General features: G+C 37.6%; 1 protein-coding gene across 8 annotated transcripts in view; it reads left to right on the top strand.

Moving 5' to 3' along the window:
* ENPP2 (ectonucleotide pyrophosphatase/phosphodiesterase 2) overlaps positions 1 to 19035 on the top strand; it is a 101544-nt gene that overhangs the window by 30139 nt on the left and 52370 nt on the right. For all 8 annotated transcript variants that reach the window (XM_006085240.3, XM_023750940.1, XM_023750938.1 and 5 more), the window contains exons 3-8: positions 4731 to 4886; positions 8638 to 8763; positions 11188 to 11248; positions 14124 to 14221; positions 14427 to 14506; positions 15212 to 15331. In XM_006085240.3, coding sequence (XP_006085302.1) covers positions 4731 to 4886; positions 8638 to 8763; positions 11188 to 11248; positions 14124 to 14221; positions 14427 to 14506; positions 15212 to 15331 — 641 coding nt within the window. The remainder of the gene's footprint in view (positions 1 to 4730; positions 4887 to 8637; positions 8764 to 11187; positions 11249 to 14123; positions 14222 to 14426; positions 14507 to 15211; positions 15332 to 19035) is intronic.

Below are 19035 nucleotides of genomic sequence, written 5' to 3'. Positions count from 1 at the left end.
CTGTAACCTTTATATTTTAAGATTCTGGAACTGACTTGTATCTTTGAAGTAAAGTAACATCATTTAAGTGTGTTATTAAAAAGGCAGCAGTCGACATTTAATCTCATAAAAGTATTGGCAAATGCCTCGTATAATATTCCAAACCTCCATCATACTTACACACATTTCTGATTTGATTTTTTGAGGGTTTTTTCTTTTATGGTTTTTTTGTTGATTTTTCTTTAAGTTCCTTTTTAGTTTTGAGCTTTTATGGACATCTCAGTCATAATCTCAGATAAAAATTATGGGATACTACAAGTTTATTGATCCTTCAGTTTTCATGACACCTTTCAATACATTATAGAGCCAAAATGCTCATGTCCATATTCTCTTGGTTTTTAGGTTAGATAAAGGAAGGCTTTACAGATGTTTGAATTCAGATTTGTAGTAAGGCAGGGAATCTTTCCATTTTTGGCCATTGAATCAGGTACAATAAAAAGAGAAGTCCTAAAATCTGTTATTAGCCTGGAGTGGGGAGCAGGCTAGGAGACCTGGGCATAGAAGATGACTTACAAACAGCAAAGAAAGTAGGGGCAGGAGCTTGTTATGACAGAAGATCCAAGGATGGACTAGGCCCTACAAAAGCAAAGTTCATTCTGTTCTACTCTATCACTTTATATTATTAAAAAAGGTGCAGCAGTTCAAATTCTTGGGGTTATTGGATTCGAAGTACTACAGGGCTCCATCCATCTTCCCACTTCTCTTCCTGCCTTTGTCACCCGAATCCATGTCAGCCACGAGTGGATTTTGACATCTGTGTCCCTCATCCACACACACCCAGGAATTAACTCCGATCCAAAAGCTGTTGGTAACCCAGTCTTGGGTACAATATTTTTTAGGAGATAGATATTGCCATTATGAGTGTAAGGACAGCTTTATTAACAAAGCTGTCTTCAGTTTAAGGCAGTTGTTCTCAACCTGTGGGTCGCGACCCCTTTGGGGGTCGAACGACCCTTTCACAGGGGTCGCCTAAGACCATCAGAAAACACATATATCACCGAAACCGGTTTGGCTCAGTGGATAGAGCGTCGGCCTGCGGACTGAAGGGTCCCAAGTTCGATTCCGGTCAAGGGCATGTACCTGGGTTGTGGGCACATCCCCAGTAGGAGATGTGCAGGAGGCAGCTGATCGATGTTTCTCTCTCATCGATGTTTCTAACTCTCTATCTCTCTCCCTTCCTCTCTGTAAAAAATCAATAAAATGTATTTTAAAAAAAAGAAAACACATATATAATTACATATTGTTTTTGTGATTAATCACTATGCTTTAATTATGTTCAATTTGTAACAATGAAAATACATCCTGCATATCAGATATTTACATTACGATTCATAACAGTAGCAAAATTACAGTTATGAAGTAGCAACGAAAATAATTTTATGGTTGGGGGTCACCACAACATGAGGAACTGTATTAAAGGGTCGCGGCATTAGGAAGGTTGAGAACCACTGGTTTAAGGGTTGGAAAGGAGTATTGTAATTGATAGGAGCCAGCTATTGAATGAGATTCAATTGTTTTCAAAAACAAAGTGCAGGACAAATTTAGAGAATGATTAAGAAAATAGAAAAAGTCACATTGATAGAATGAAGAAAGTTTAAAAATGGCTAAAATTCATTAGGTATTTTGGAAGTAAAGAAAGAGATAGTGAAGAGATTAGATGAAGGAAAAGCAAAGGACATGAATAGAGGAAAATTTCAAATGCATGCGGGGGCACCATAAAGAAGAGGAGACAGGGCAAGTAAACCACTGTAAGCAATGTATTTTGAGATCTCTTATAATCTTAGCTATAAGCATAGTGAAGCATATTAATATATGCAGCTCATGGGAATGAATGCTACTCAGAATTTATTAGATGACTGTTGGAATAATTCTGTCGAAGCAGTACTCTTAAAAATAAGTAATTCAATCATAAGCATTTTCCTTCTCTTTATTTTTACTATAAGACTTCTTATAGTTTTCCTTTTTTCACATCGCAGTCCCCCTTGTCTAATCTCACCCCCTCCCCTCGCCTCAGTTAATTATGGTCCAGCATGCACTGTTGATAGGTTGGCCAAAGTCAATAGAAAAATGTGGTTTATGAACCAGAGGGAAGGTAATGCTTTGGAAACCTGACATTAGTTCCTAAACGGAACTGGCTTGGTTTGTATGCATTTCAACATCCCACAGTCAACCATGCAAAAGCGTTTCACATCTCATGGTCTAGTGAATCTGTTTGCTTTAGCTGAACTGATCTGATGCCATAAAGGCTAAAACAGGGTGATTCTGACTTCAAAGAGGACAGAGGAGTAAGGGATGAACAGGATGTTCAGATAAATGGCTTCGCTGAACCTAGAAATGTCATTTAGCATCTGTTCTCCCCTGTGCCTCTGTTTTCTTGATTTTAAAAGAAATGCATATTGATTATAAAAAAATTAAAAGATTATAAACATGTAAATAAAGAAATAAAATTACAAATAGCATGGCATAAACAACACTTATTAGGATATTTATATGTAATACATATTATGTTATAAATATTATATATATGCATATATACATAGACACATGAGAGACAGAAGTATGTACTAGTAAATAAACAAACAAAAAAGTAAAAAGTCTCTTTGTCTCCCTCTTTGTTAGTTATTTCCCCAAATGTAATTTCAGTAAATATTTCATTACAGGAACAAAAAGGTTATTTTTAAAAAGTTATGCATACTTGCACTTTTTCTCCATGCTTCTGCCCCCACCCTCTCCTTCTCCCTCAACGCTAGCTATCTCTGGCTCTGTTTTTATTTTTGATCGTTTTCCTTATTGCTCTTTGTATCTCAGTTATATGTAATATTATAACACTGTTTTGTACTTTGATCTTTTTGTTGTTATTGTTGTTATTATTAATCTTCACCAGAGGATATTTTTCCATTGATTTTTAGAGAGTGAAAGGGAGGCGGGGGGAAGGAGAGAGAGAGAGAGAGAGAGAGAGAGAGATTGATTGGTTGCCCCCTAACATGCTTTCTGACCAGGGTGGGGAATGAACCTGTGACCAAAGTACATGCCCTTGACTAGCTGCCAGCTGACACTTTAACCATTTTGCCACACTGTCCAGGGCTGTACTTTGATCTTTAAAAAAATTGTTTAGATATTTTGTAGATCTTTCCATATTAGCCTATACAGAACTGCTCATTCTTTTAAGGGCTGGGAAATATTTCATTTATGGCTAGAATGGTTCTTGTATATATATCTTAGCAAATTTTTTCAAATATGTATGAGAGGTAAATTCTAGTAATGGAATTTCTGGATGAAAGACTCATATTCATTTTAAGAACTGATAGATATTTCTGAATTGTATTGTATTTTACAAAAGTATTTATCTCTAGCAACAGGCATGACACTGCTTATACATTCTGTTCAAAAGAAGGTAATTATTTTGTAAGCTAGGATGAAGATCCAGTTTAATTTTTTTTCAGCTTGTTATTCCAGCACAACTTACTGATTAATCCTTCTTTCACTTACTGATTAAGTTTTCATTCTTCCTTTGATTTAAAATGTTACCTTTATAATACGAAATAATATTAAATATAAACTGTAATTTTAAAATTTTAAAAAATTAAAATGTTACTTGCATTATAAAATAAATTCTCAGATATTTGGTCCTATTTCCTCTCCCACCTCCAACACTGATCTACTTACTTTCTAATACCAATCTATGCTAATTATTTAACTTCAGAATATATTTTACCATCTAGTCTTCATCAAACTACTCTTTCTTTTCTATTTTTTTCTATATTTATTTTTTATAAACATTTAATATTCTTTCAAGTTTCAAGTAATTCTTTTTCTATTTTTATTGTAAATGCATTGAATCTTTAGGTTTATTTAGGAAGAACTGGTATTTTTATAATGTGGATCTTTTTACCTCCAAGATGGATAGCTTTCCATTTAATTAAGTCTTTTAAAATATCCTTATGTAAAGTTTTAATGTGTTCTTCATGTAGGTTCTACATGGGTCCTATTACATTTATTCCCAGATATTTTGTCTTTTAAGTAGTATGATGAATGGAACTTCTATTTAACTTTTAGTTGATTCTTAAGATTTCTAGCTATGTAATGATCATATGAAAACAATGAATGGGAATTTATTTTTGACAAGCTGAGATTGTGGAATTTGTGTTTGTGTAACTCTAGTTACAGGTATAGGTTTTGTGGCTGGAAGAGATCTTAAATCTCTATTTCAATCCCATGTGGTCAGATTGTTCTCAGAACATGTAGGCTCAATTTTCCTTACAAAAAAGCTATGGATTTTCAAATAGGGAAATGAGCTCTTGTCTCTCAGTACATAGATCGAAGTTCTCTTCTGTCCTGACATCATTCACATCCACAGAGACACTAACCCTCACAGCTTTGTAGTCATAATAATTGTAAAAAGCATAAACCCAATAGCCAACACTTGTTACGCTTTCTCTATGTCTGACCGCCTGGTAAGTGTTTTGCATGGATTGTTTCATTTAATTCTCTTTATAACCTTGAGTTACTTTTATTAATCCCCTCACTTTACAGATGGGGAAACTGGCACAAGAAAGTTCAACAACCTGCTAGCAGGTGACAGAGCCATGCTGCTCAGCCAGAGTCTGACTGCATTACTGCGCTGCACCGCTTCCCAGGGCCACCCCTCCACAGTGACATGACTCACTTCTTTTGTCTCTTGTATCTTGCAGTGTTATCAGACTCCCCCTGGACCAACACCTCCGGATCTTGTAAGGGCAGATGCTTTGAACTTCAAGAAGTTGGACCTCCTGATTGTCGGTGTGACAACCTGTGTAAGAGCTACAGCAGTTGCTGCCATGACTTTGATGAGCTTTGTCTGAAGACAGGTATGCAACTTTTGGGTCCTCTAGCCTCGATTAGATCAACCCCTACTGTTATACACCCTGCTTTTGCCAAACCAAACTCTGTGTTTGAGTTTTGTTTCTTGAAGGACTGTCAATTTTATGATGCGTACACCCAGGGTGACTCTTGTTTCCATACAAGAAGGTTCTTAGCTGTTGCAGTCATTACCTGATTTTGGAAATATTTGTGGCTGGGCATTTTTTTTGTTTTGTTTTGTTTTTTTATCTTTAATCTTCATCATTTCTGTTTCTTACTGTCAATTCCTGCATTCACTGCCCGGGCACCTGGGCTGAAATTGTGCATGTTCATAAAGTGTTGGTTTTTTAATTTGTATCTATCTATCTATCTTGCACAGTTTCTGGCATTTGTTTATTTTATCATATCGTTTAGTGACTATGGTCTACCCGGATTTTATTCCCAGTTCTCTGTGCAAGTGGAAAATTGCTCTGGAATCCTACTTGGGATCACCTGCTCAGGGTGGCTCTACAATCGCTTTCTGGCATATTTCTTCTGTACTAGAACAGTCAGTAGAATAGACAGGCTTCTGGAGCACTTTTGGAGACTTTTGCCATCCCACCTGCTCTGTTCCCAAAGCCTGATACTTTATGTAGGACTTGGATGATACCTTGTTGGCTGCCCACCATGCCTCAGGGCAGCACCACATTCAAACTCTCTGAGAAAGATGACACTCAACCCTGCACTTCAGACCACTAGGTGCAGAGATTCCACAGCTCCATGGCCAAGTTATTACTTGCTTTTGGACTTCTCTGATGAGCTGATTCTTTAAAAAAAAATCTAGGTTCTATTGATTTTGCTCTGACCTTCCTAATAATATCATTAGAAACAGAGACATTATTCTCCTCTACTAAGGAAATAGTCCTTAATTTATATGAAAACTGACATCAACTGCGTTATTAGTTCTGATTTGTTTGTTTCCCCCCCAAATAAGAAATGTTTTATTAGGTTGTTTTTTTGTGTTTTCTTGCACAATACATTTTCCAAACATTTTGGCATTTTGGGGCGAGGGGGGGGGGTTACTTTCCTTTGGAACTCCTCCCAGTTTCCTTGGTTGTGAGTCTGCAAACTTAAATGCCGAGAACCTTGTAAACTACACGTATGGATGGAACAGATGTTCCAGCAGAGTCCGTTGGCTCTAACACATTCTTTCAAACCAGCAGCTGGTGTTTGCTTGGCAGTGAGGAACTAACTAACATTTTACGTTTCCTCTCTATGTTGAGTATCTTGTCCCTGACACGTCATGGCAGCCATCTGGATTCCTGATCTCAGAGCTCCTTGCAAAGTTTAATGGATCTCCTGACGCCAGCTTAGCTTTTCTGAACGGAGCTCATGCCTTTCTTCCCAGGTTTAATAAATATGGACTACAATAACATGTTTAAAGTCATTTATTCTCCATGCATAAAGATAACATATGCCAAATGTGGAAGAATCAAATATCAATCAAATATTCAATAATCACAAAAGGCTAATGAAAACAGTCTTTGCGATTCTACTTTGCTGATAGAAGCACTCTCTGGAGATAAGCACAATCAATGTTTCAGTGTAAATTCTGACTATTTTGTGTGTATCTATATTTATACAAGTGTGTATATATATGCCGAATGCCTGCATAATAGTCCATTGAACAGATATAACTTACTTCATTGAGAAATTGATCAGCACTTATATTTCCCTACCTTTTTACTATTATTAATGTATCATTGAACATTATTCATGCATATTTATATTTTTGTCTATTTTCCTTAAGATAAATTCCTATGAGTGTGATAAAAATGTATATGCAAAAAAATGTATATGCATTAAAAAAATTAAATATATTTTACAAAAATTACACTCTCAAAGTTTATATTCCTCTCCAAGGGCACAAGAGCTACTACTCTCTTTTCAGCAGTTCTCATTTTTAAAATGGATATCCTCATTTTTAAAGTCTTTTTTTCAGATCTGATAGGTAACTTTCTTATCATCCAGTAAGGTTAAATGCTTTTATGTTTATTCCCATGCTTGCTTTGAAAATTAGGCAGTTGATTGACTCATACCTTGCATTCTAGTTCACTCTGAACCCTGAATTTTTAAAAACTTCATTATTCTATGAAGTAAGTAGTTCGTCAATAAATCAAACTTGTTAATAGTGATGCTGTTTTGCAAGCAAATGGATTTCCTTACGGAATTTGGGGAGGAATAAAAGTATGCTGGAGGGTAGAATTATCCTTGAATTGGGGGGAAAAAACCCATGATCTCTATCAATCAAAGTCACCTTGGAAAATGGTTGATCCTTGGGACTAGAAGGTCTGGATAAAGGAATTCTAAGCATTTAATCTTCTTGGGAAGAGAAGGCAGTGGAGATAGGAAAATGAAATCAGAAAATTGAATCAGGATGCAAAGGTAACTCTAAAAGAATAGAAATGAAACAGTAGTGGCATGATTCCCTAGAATGGCAACTATTATCTCTTTATCTGTTTATTCACTTAACAATGGTGTGGCTTAGTAGACTATTAATAAGGAGCAGCATGGCTTTTTAAAATCATTGCCTTCCCCTTAGGATATATTTTAGGAGATGAAGACTTGAAGTGTCTTGTAGCTCAGAAGAGACTTTCTTGACCATTCTTCCTCAACCAGAGGCCCCACCCTGTCACTGTTTGTCAGTGCCTCCTGCTGTTTCTTTCCCAGCGCTCAGCACAAGCTGACATTATCCTGTTTTCTCGCTGATGGTCTGTCTATCCCAATTGGAATGTAAGCTCCATGCAGACAGGGTCGGGTCTTCCCTCTTCTTCACACCTAGAATACGGAAAACATAGTAGAAGTATTTATTGAAGAAATGAATTTACTATGAAGTGTCTCAATATGGCAATCCTGAATTTAAAGAGTCGTATTTTATTTTCATGGTAATTTTCAATGGGATGGAATAGATGTTCATGGAATACCACACGTGCGCTAGGCACAGTCTCAGGCACTGGAGATAGAATGGTGAAAAAGGGGGGAGGGTATTTTCCTGCTTTGGAACTTACAGTCTAATGGACAAAAAAGCCAAAACAAAAAATAAAACACTCTCTTTAAAATGAAAATATTACTTTTCTGAAAATATCCTCTGGGGAGAGTTGAGTCGTGAGCTCTCAATCAAGTATGCTCCGACAGAAATCCATAACCGGCCTCCTGGCCTTCACGAATATAGGGACTCTGACCTCTCTCAGTGTAGGTAGCACTCCACTTTGGTTAATGATTGGAACTGTGAGTGTTTTTAATATCCCTTTATAATCTTTTTAGGATTTAACCTCCAGTGCATCTGGAAGTAGATAGAGGCCATTTAGTTATACTATCATTTATATCAAGCTGATTAAAGTTAAGTAAAGCTACTTTGGAAATCAAGAGCTGGGCTATCGTGACTATGCCTACAATGGTATATACCCCTATTACAAAACTCCGATCCCATACATTTTATTGGGTCTTTTAGGAGAGTTCGCAATCAGTAAGGGTTCCATATTTTTTCCCCTAAGGAGCCCGATCATGTTTGGCTTTGTACTCTGATTTGAAAATCAGGCATTCATTCTATGTGTAAGTCCTCCAAATATCATCTGGGCGTCAGGCCAACTCTAATTTCACAAGCAGATGAAATGATGTGGGGTTTTTAGCTCTTTTTGTTGGCAACCCTTGTGAGCAATTGTGGCCTCTTTCATTTGGTTTGCGTGAAGCAGCGAAAGTGTTTTCTTGTGCCGATTTCAGCTGGCGGCTGGGAGTGTACCAAGGACAGATGCGGAGAAGTAAGAAATGAAGACCATGCTTGTCATTGCTCAGAGGACTGCTTGGCCAGGGGAGACTGCTGTACCAACTACCAAGTGGTTTGCAAAGGTACGTGTTTCCTTGGATTGACTTGAGCTTTAAAAGAATAAAAACTGGTGTGGCTCAGTGGTTGAACATCAACCCATGAACCAGGAGATCACAGTTAGATTCCCAGTCAAGGCACATGCCCAGGTTTTGGGCTCCATCCCCAGTAGGGACTGTGCAGGATGCAGCCAATCAATGATTCTGTCTCATCACTGATGTTTCTATCTCTCCCTTTCCCTTTCTCTCTCTGAAATCAATAAAAATAAATATATAAAAAATAAAAACAAAGGAATAAAGACTGGAGATACTCCAAGACATCCTGGCTATTGGGGATATAATGCCTTGGCTATGGGCTCTGGAGGAGGAAATGAGATGTGCCTTTACATTTCTCATGCTTCCTTCTTAGTTTTGCTTCCCTGCCTCTTACTGATCTGAAATAACAAGGAAATAACCTCAAATTTTGAATTTAGCTAGAACCACAGTAATGAAGAGATGTTTAAAGTTCCTGCCTTGGTTGGTTTCCTAGAAGCAGAGCCTGAGAAAGGAATGCCATACGTGGAATTTATTGAGGGAATATTCTGCAGAAAAACCCATGTGAGAGAGTAAGGGAAGTGGGGGCAGAGGGAGGCAAGCAAGGATGCGGTCCCAGGTAAAGTTTCACTTTGGGCTGCTCTACAGCAGTCGGGAAGGTAAATTTTAGTTCTTACCCTGAGGTCAGGGGTCCTGACAGTTGTAAGCCCAGGCACTAGCAGCAGCCGGACGAGGTAAAGAAGGTTGATAAAGAAGGTCAGGGCATCAACAGCTCCTGTCCTACCCCAAAGCCATGCATGTGTGTGCACTGACTTTGGATGCCTGATGGTATAATATGATGGTTTTCTTCCAATAATAAATAATAGTTAGTGGACTACCAAAAATATAAAAGACGCAGTTTCTGTCTTTAAGGAGTTTCAGTTGCCATGGCACCCACTTATAGAAGTTAATGGAAAGATCCAAGAATCTTTATGTAAAGTTTGCAAGTCACTTTTTGGTGTCTAACTTAAGTCCTTCCTAGCTGTGGCATGGAATATTCAAGAAGAGTTTCTGTTAAGCATAGGGAATCTAGGCAATAACATTGTAGTAGCTATGTATGGTGTCAGATGGGTAATGGAATTATTGGGGTGATCATTTCAGAAATTATATAAATGTCTAATCACTATGTTATACACCTGAAGCTAATATAATATTGTATGTCAACTGTAATTGCAAATTTTAAAATACTAAACATAAAAGTTAAAGAAAAAATTTGAGGGAAAAAGCAAATCAGTTATGAAACATGTGTAGTATTCGGTTGTGGCAAGAAGGTATTACATTAATATTAAATTAGGAAAATTTCCCCTATCCAAATAATCATTGTCACTGTTGATAAAGCATAACTTTAATTGAAAATTTGTCTCCTCTTCCCTTTTATTTCCCTATGTAGTAAATGTACCAATAAGCCACAAAGGCTATTAGATGAGAAAATAAAGAAAAAGTCCTAGGTATCATTGGTCATTGAATCATTAAACCAGCTTTTGCTGGTTTAAAATTCTAGTTTCAATACCTTTGTGAGGCCCATGTATGCAGGGTACACTGGGTTATTACATTTTAAGAAGCGTGGTACTTACTTACACAGTTGTTAGTACTTAGATTCTTGTTGACCAGGGAGATTTCCAATGTTATTTACATGGGAGCAATTTCTCCAAAGTCTTGGTCACAAATTTTACTTATGTTTAAGGCTTGTGATTTTTGTTTGTTTTACAACAATTTAAGGTAAATTATTTTGTTAATTTTTATTTTCTCTAAAGGAGGCCACATTTTTTAAAAATCTGAGTTCTTTCTCTTCTCTGTCCTTAGAAGATGTAGTTTGTGCTCTCAGATCTTGGTGGGAGATAAAAGTGAAAGAAAGCATTGGTTTTTATTCCTAAATTCAAGGGCTGTACACAGATCCATTGGCAAATAATCTATTGCAATCTCCCAGCTATCGTCCCTGCATATTCTAAGCTTTTTCTCCCAACCCAGAAAGTGTGCCATGCTGTCTCTGGCTTTGAGATTGAGATTTTTAGGGGGGGGGGGGGGGGGGGGGGGGGGGAGAATGTTCCATCTAATGACCAAACAGTTTATTTCTGGAGGGAAACAAACATGAAATGTTATTCACTGACGCCACTGGTGTTTTTATCTAGAAACCATTTAGACTCTGAAGGCTCGCATAAACACCACTCGGGGTTATTAAACCTTAGATTTCCCGTTGTGTATGGGGGTGCTTTAGGAAGCCAAACCAGACACCAGGCTTTATTTCTGAGTTTCTTTTTGGATGGTGTCCCATAAGCTACAAATACCAACCAGGACACAGGTCCTGGAATTGTACTCTTCAAGGCTCTGGATGGCACCTATAATTTGATTCACCAGTACATTGACCCATTTTCCTTATAGGAGAGTCACATTGGGTAGATGATGACTGTGAGGAAATAAAGACACCAGAATGTCCTGCAGGGTAAGTATATTTTATGAATAGTATGAAATTTTATGTATTAATTGATGAACTATCACAGGATATAGATGGGCAAATGCTTTAAAAGGATGCAAAACTGAAATCCACTTATACAGCCGAACTTGTGAATAATAAGTCAAAAGCCACAATGTGCATCTTGAAGTAGAGAAATTCACAGAAATATTTTTTCTAACACTTCTGACATATCAGAGACTAGTATTCTCTATTCTCTGACTTAGCTGGAGATTTTACAAAGTGTATCTAAATGTCACTGAAGGAGGAAAGAAACATTTCTGCAGAGACTTGTGTTTTTAGTGTGTTTTGTCTCCCCCTAAAGTGCTGCTTTTGCCTTTTTGGGGGGGGGGGTGGGTGGAGGGAAGACTCTAGAACTCAAAAATATCATCTGAGATGGTACATCTACAAGATGCTGTAGAAACCTGACCTACCACCAAAGCAGAATGACACCCCAGTACTCAAGTGGGACCAGCAGAAGGCACTTATGCTTTTCAGGAAACTGTTGAAAATTCATGGACCCTTAGAATGCCTGTCAGAAAAGAATTTTTCAACAAATGTGTTTTTATAAATGTATTTGTTGGAATGTGTTTTTTGTTTTAAGCAAAGCTTGGGACACCAAATCCAAGTATTTATTTATTTTAAATTTATTTTTTTTAATATATTTTTATTGATTTCAGAGAGGAAGGGAGAGGGTGAGAGAGAAACATTAATGATGAGAGAGAATCATTGATTGACTGCCTCCCACATGCCCCCTACTGGGGATCGATACCGAAACCTGGGCATGTGCCCTTGGCTGGAATTGAACCCAGGACCCTTCAGTCACAGGCCAACACTCTACCCACTGAGCAAAACCAGCTAGAGCTAAATCCAAATATTTAGATATTGTCTCGATTCTGGCCTCCTTTTTAACTGTAATGGGCCACCTGAATGTCTTTGGACCGTTAGAATGGGATGGCAATGGTTTCTGACTTTAAAATGTGTTCAGTTATTTTTGAGGAAAAACCAGTCTAAGTGGTAGAAGCCTTGTTAATTGATAATAGTATGATAATAATGAACTCTCACATAGAATTGCTCTAAATGAGCGGTTCTCAACCTGTGGGTCGCGACCCCTTTGGCGGTCGAACGACACTTTCACAGGGGTCGTCTGAGACCATCCTGCATATCAGATATTTACATTACGATTCATAACAGTAGCAACATTACAGTTATGAAGTAGCAACAAAAATAATTTTATGGTTGGGTCACAACATGAGGAACTATATTTAAAGGGCCAGAAGGTTGAGAACCACTGCAAATGCTTTATATGTGACTCATTTAAAATATGCCTTTTTATTATGTGGCTTCAAATCAGTGGATAGAGCGTCGGCCTGTGGACTGAGGGGTCCCAGGTTCGATTCCGGTCAAGGGCATGAACCTGGGTTGCGGGCACATCCCCGGTGGGGGATGTGCAGGAGGCAGCTGATCGATGTTTCTCTCTCATCGATGTTTCTAACTCTCTATCTCTCTTCCTTCCTCTCTGTGGAAAATCAATAAAATATATTTTTAAAAAATAAAATATGCCTTTTTATTATGTGGCTTCAAATAATCTCAAGGCTATATTAGCCAAATTATCAGAAACAGTTTTGCTTATAGTTTAGTAGTCTCAAGTCTGATTAAATAACTAAATATTTAGAATATAACAAAGGACCTATTTCATCAGATCCTGCCCTAGTTAGATGTATAGTCTAGTCCTTTAATGATTAAGTTTTAGAGATCTTCAATAATTTAAATTATTTTTGCAATTATTTTATAATTAAACCTAAAATAAATTTTTATTAGTGCTTAGTTCTAGTGACAGGAGTGCTACTGCTATTAATTTTATATCCATCCATCCATCCATCCATCCATTCATTCATTCATGTATGTATGTAATAAATATTTATTGAAGCCCTACTGTGGGTCCAGAAAATAAAAAGATGAATAAGACACAAACTGTGCTTTGAAACTAGTGAAGAAGTTAAACACTTTAACAGATCATTATACTATAATGTAACATATCCTATATAATAAAAGCGTAATATGCAAATCTACTGAACGGCAGAACGACCAGTTGGCAGGGGGCGGGGCCAGCAAGGAGGTGGTGCCAGGCCAGCTAAGGCGCTTGCCAGTGGACAGAGGGAGGGAATGGTGATGGGGGCGGCGACCAGTGGCGGCTAAGGGGCGATGTGTGTCGGGGAGGGCCGGCACCATCCCCTGATTGGCCTGTCCAGTTGCCTCCTGCAGAGGGAGGTCGGAGGTGGCTGCAGCAGGGTGATGGGGGTGTCGCCGTCTCCTGAGTGGGTCTAAGCCATCAGTAGCACATTCCCTGAGGACTCCTGGACTGTGAGAAGGCGCAGGCCGGGCTAAGGGACCCCCCCATCCCCCAGTGCATGAATTTTCATGCACTGGGCCTCTAGTATAAATGATAAAAGAGGTATGAATTGATATCTTAAAGGAATTCAGAAGTGTAAGCAACTAATATTATACAAGAGGAAACCTTGAGCTGGGTTTTAAAGAGCAAATAGAAATTTTCCAGATAGCAAATGAGAGAATGCATATTCTAGGCAAATATAACAGCTTTTTACATTGTGAAAAACCTTGTTTGCGATGTGAGAGGCAGCCATGGAGGAAGTACATTAGGGGATATCAGTCTCTTCACTTGCTATTTTATGATTTTGGCCATTTAACTCTGGACTTCAGGTGCCACAAATGCTATGTGGCTGGAAGCTCAGCGGTATCTTTGGTTTCATCTTGGAAATCATTGGTCCCAATTATTGAGAATGATTCAGCATGATGGAAACTCTGTGGCAATCATTTTTCTAAAGCTTAATGTGTTATGTTTCAGGTTTGTTCGCCCTCCATTAATCATCTTCTCTGTGGATGGTTTCCGTGCCTCATACATGAAAAAAGGCAGCAAGGTCATGCCTAACATTGAAAAACTAAGTAAGTCATCTGTAATCCATGATCTGCAAAGTAACGGTTCAGCTATGGGCTTTGAGATCTCTGGACACATGGCTGGAAATGTATGTTGTTATTGGAAATATAAAAGTAAAGATTAACACGTGCCTTTGATGGTTAATAGAATGGGTTTCTATGCACGAAGTGATTCCTGCCAGTTCTTTTGTTCTGATCTTAACTTCTGTTCCAGGGTCCTGTGGCACACACTCTCCCTACATGAGGCCTGTGTACCCGACAAAAACGTTCCCCAACTTATACACTTTGGCCACTGTAAGTATTTTTTCAAATGATATAAATTCAAAGGGCTGATTTCATCCTGAAATGACTTAAAGGGAGATTTTTTTAAAGATGTTCCTTAGTGTTCAAAGAAAATGTTTCTGTTTTCATCTTATCTGCCTCAGCTGTTCACAGTAAATGCCTTTGACAACGTTGTAGGTGACCCAATGTCAAAGTAACTTTAAAACAAACCATTTTTTAGGTACAGTTTTCTCTGAACACATACATTAAACCTCTGAATTTTCAAATAAAAATGTTGACTTAAGGGCTGCTATGTATTAATTTTCAGATACTTCCATTTCTACCTTGATTTCTTCTTTAAAAACATCCTTAATTAGTTTAATTATGCTTATTAGTTTTTGTTTAGGGTAGAAATAGAACTTAGAAAAAGGAAAAATGTATGTAGATATAGAAATGTTTTTGGAGGTACATAAGTAAATTTCAATTAAAGATTAATTTGGTATAATAAAAATTGTTGCCATCTTATTAAATTGCAACAGTTGCCAAATATTAAATTTCTTTATAATAATGTCAAGTTTATCAGATGACTTAAAATCAGTCTGTAGGTAATATTTGTTTGCTCAGACACATACTTTTAGAAATTGTTTCTATAAAACCTTTTATGATAAGAAAATTTATAATAGAACTAATGTGGGTGGATTATTGTTACTTTAGTGATAAATTTCCTTTTACTCAAAGGGGCTGTATCCAGAATCACATGGAATTGTTGGCAACTCAATGTATGATCCTGTATTTGATGCCACTTTCCATCTTCGGGGGCGAGAGAAATTTAATCATCGATGGTGGGGAGGTCAACCGGTAAGTTTTGCATTTTTGGGTGTGTCTGTGCATTGAAACATTTCATCCCCAAATTGGTTACCATCAAAAGAGGTTCATATAATTTTCTCACACTTAGCAATGTTTCTTTCTTTTGTTATTATGTATATATCTGTAGGTGTATGTATGTACATAATATACAGGATGGGGCAAAAGTAGGCTTACAATTGTGAGTAAATAAAATACAGTTTCTTCTAGTATTATTTTTATTAATTATTATATTATTTTCCATACAAAAATAATGCAAGAATAAATTATTTATGTACTCACAAACCTACTTTTGCCCCACCCTGTATATGTACATAATATGTATGTGTATCTGTATTTATACATGTATGATGTATTTCTATAGGTATGTATATACATGTGCATCTGTAATCTACACTAATAAAAGAGAAAGATGCAAATTGACCATACCTTTGCAATGCCCACCAGCCAATCAGGAGTGAGTATGCAAATTAACCCAACACAGATGATGGGTTAATTTGCATACACAGGCTCTGAGCAGCCAGGGGCAGGGTGGGATGCTTGCATCATCACCATGGCAATGACTCAGGCATTCCTCACCGCCCCAGCCGCTCCAGGCCTCTGGGCAGCGTAGGAAGGCAGAAGGCTGCTCTGGGCCAGAATGAAGGCAGAAAGGCAGCTCTGGGCCGGAGTGAAGGCGGTGCCAGCAGTCAGGGGAAGGAAGGGCCATTCTTGCAAGAATCTTTGTGCATCGGGCCTCTAGTGTATATATACAGATATTTATGTGTTTATGTGTGTACATTTATGTGCAGATAAGATTATAAAAGCATGAGATGATAAGTATCTTCATTAGGGTAATAGTGGTGGAAATGCTGACATAGGGATGAATTTTAGAAACATTTTGAAGAAGGAATAGTCAGGTCTTAATGATTTATTAGATTTGGGGGTACAATGAGAAAAAGGAGTGAATAACTATAACTACCCCATTTGGCCCAGGTGACATGTGAACAGAAATAGGGAAACTTGCTGAAAAAAGGGAACTCGATGAAACCCACAGTAATTTAATTATTATTTTTTTGTTTGTTTAACCCATTTTTTCAAAGTCTTGGAAGTTCCATATAATATGTGGAATCCTACCTTGCTGATGGACCAGAAAATTAATACTTTGAAAGAAATCATCCTATTTACTTCAGATTAAATGGTTGGGCAAAAGTAAAAAGGGGTGTACATGGCTTTCCACATAATATTTTTCCTATGACTATGTGCTTGGTTAGGCAATTGCTTTGGTCAGACATGAGCAAAGCAGCAACGCAGGGCAATGGTTGTTGAAAGGACAGAATTGACTGAGGGTAGAAGGATGAGAATCCCCACAGGAACACAACCCGGTACACATAGTCAATCAGAAACCTGTGGGAGAAGAATGGCAAACGGTTCCCTCTCATGTCAACTGTGACTGGGGGCTGTGTCTCCCTGGGGCACTGGTTAGGAAAGAGGGCTGGCAGACCTCTGTGGGGTCACCATGGCAAGAAGAGTGGACAGGGGCTGCAAACATCCGTGTGTTTACCATCCTGGAATGATCTCATACCTGGAAATGTTTGCTGCTATCTGTGGGCTAAATACAGAATATGAAGTAAGAAAAAAAATGGTAGTGCTCTATGAGAAAAGGTCACGGTGAAAAAATATTCATATCGCATAATAAGTCAGCATACAAGGCTAAATGTGGACTTTTCATTAAAAAAATAAACATTGGAAGACTTCCTGTATGTCTGTAGAAGTGTTTCGTTATAGTAGAAGGCCTGATTCTGCTGTCTTTATTCAGGCTGGACTCCCAGAAGTCTATGATGACCTAGGTTGTGAACATTGTGAAATTTGTTTACGGGGTGGATTTCACACACAGTTTATGATAGAGGAACAGTGTATGCGTAAATAAAATGATTGAAATTAGAACTCCATCTAGCTGTTGCTCGTTGGACTTTTGCATTAATTTTGTTATGGAAGCAGACTTGCCTGGAACCACAAAGGATATAGAGATAAATAGTAATTTTATCAAATTGGATCGCTTTACACCAAATATTGACATTAGGTTTCCTCTGGGTCGACATGACTCAGAAGATGAGTCCACACATTCATTAACTTCTGCAGAAACGGAGCAGAGGGATCGCTGTTAACCGGCCCAGTGAAGTGAAGCCTCTGTCTCGACTCTGTTTGCCTGTTTCCTTAATGACGCTCAAAGTTGACACATTTGACCAAGTTTAGTCCTCTCCTAATGCTGACCAAGATTTGTGGTGAAACTGATTTTGCTTCTATCTTCTTGAACAAGACGCCACCAAGAATTCCAAGGAACATAGTAGCTGTAATTTTAAAACATATTTTATTGAAATTTGGCCTATAGGAAAACATGGGCAGAAACTATAAAAAACTACAGTATAAGAGTATAAGATACTATAAATAGTATAAGAAGAGTTACACCTTAATAAATATTTCTTAAACATTTATATCCTCCTCACAGAGGCTTGTACATTTCATAAAATCACCAGTAAAAAAAAATTGGTATAGAGAGAATATTTATAAAAATATAATTAAAATATTTATAAAAAATAAAAATCTTAGATAATTAAGTTAAGCTCAAATTATTTTTACGGAGTGATGAAACCAGGAAAGTCATTTGGCTAAATAATATAGAGGTCAGATTAAATGGTGAATAAGAATCACTCTTAACATAGTTTAAAATCTAATAGATGGGATGAGGCATTTGTACAGTGTCTATTTGAAAATTTGAATAGAAACAAACTTAGGCTCCATTAGGCTCCCCAAAATAATTTCTAAAATTTAATTTCATCTTTTAAAAAATCTTGATATAGCCACTACAGCAAAAGTTGAGTCTGCTTTTAACTTGTCAATCTTTAGAATGCGCTGTTAAAAGTGGTCACTCACTCTATGATCCTACATTTCCCATACATATTTCAATGGAATTTCTTTTGTTGTTTTAAGATTTATTTTTTTTCTCATTACAAATTCATTACTCTTAATGGATTTTTTTTAAGTGTGTTTGTTTCTTTGAAAAATCTCTCTGCTGTGATCCTGCAATTTCTCATACTGAGATATCTCAGTGGGCAATTCCCTGTTCAGTTTAAATCTGGACCTGAGCAAGGTGGGGAAGGAATGAGAATCCAAGGGGCCCGCTACATGTGGGGATCTGAGAAACAAGCCCACCACCCACCAGATGTGCAGTCTTTTAAAGCCCTAATTTCTGGAGGAAGGCCTTTCACTTCTCCAGTTGCTAGGCCCACTGCCGTTTTCTGCCAGGATTGTGATATAAGGAGCTGGTCTTGAGGCCGCCCTCCACAGTTACTGTAATATAAAAATGCAGGAAAGATGGTGAGTTCAAGAAAGAGACAGCAATGAGAAGAATGACATTGGAATAGAGTGAACTTCGCAGTTAAAGGGATTGACTTGATGTCTCTTTTTGTCTCTTTCATTATCCTGCTAGTGGGAGGCTTTGCTTTCTTTTCAGGAAAATTTTATCTTTTCTTTATTCTGTTGTTTCTTTCCCATATACTGTTAGAAATCTGTATTTCTTTCTTTTGACTATATCTGCACATGCTTAGGATGGACTCTGCTCACCTGACCCCTTGCTGTAGGCTCTAATTTATCTTTCAAATTGCAGTTGAACTATCTGCCCCCAAGTAGCTAAGCTCCCCCATCCCCAGCTAAGCTCA

Source organism: Myotis lucifugus, unplaced genomic scaffold (genome assembly GCF_000147115.1).
Source record: "Myotis lucifugus unplaced genomic scaffold, Myoluc2.0 scaffold_17, whole genome shotgun sequence".
NCBI lineage: Eukaryota > Metazoa > Chordata > Mammalia > Chiroptera > Vespertilionidae > Myotis > Myotis lucifugus.
Note: the sequence above shows the minus strand (reverse complement) of the source record. Positions and strands in the feature narration are given on the sequence as shown.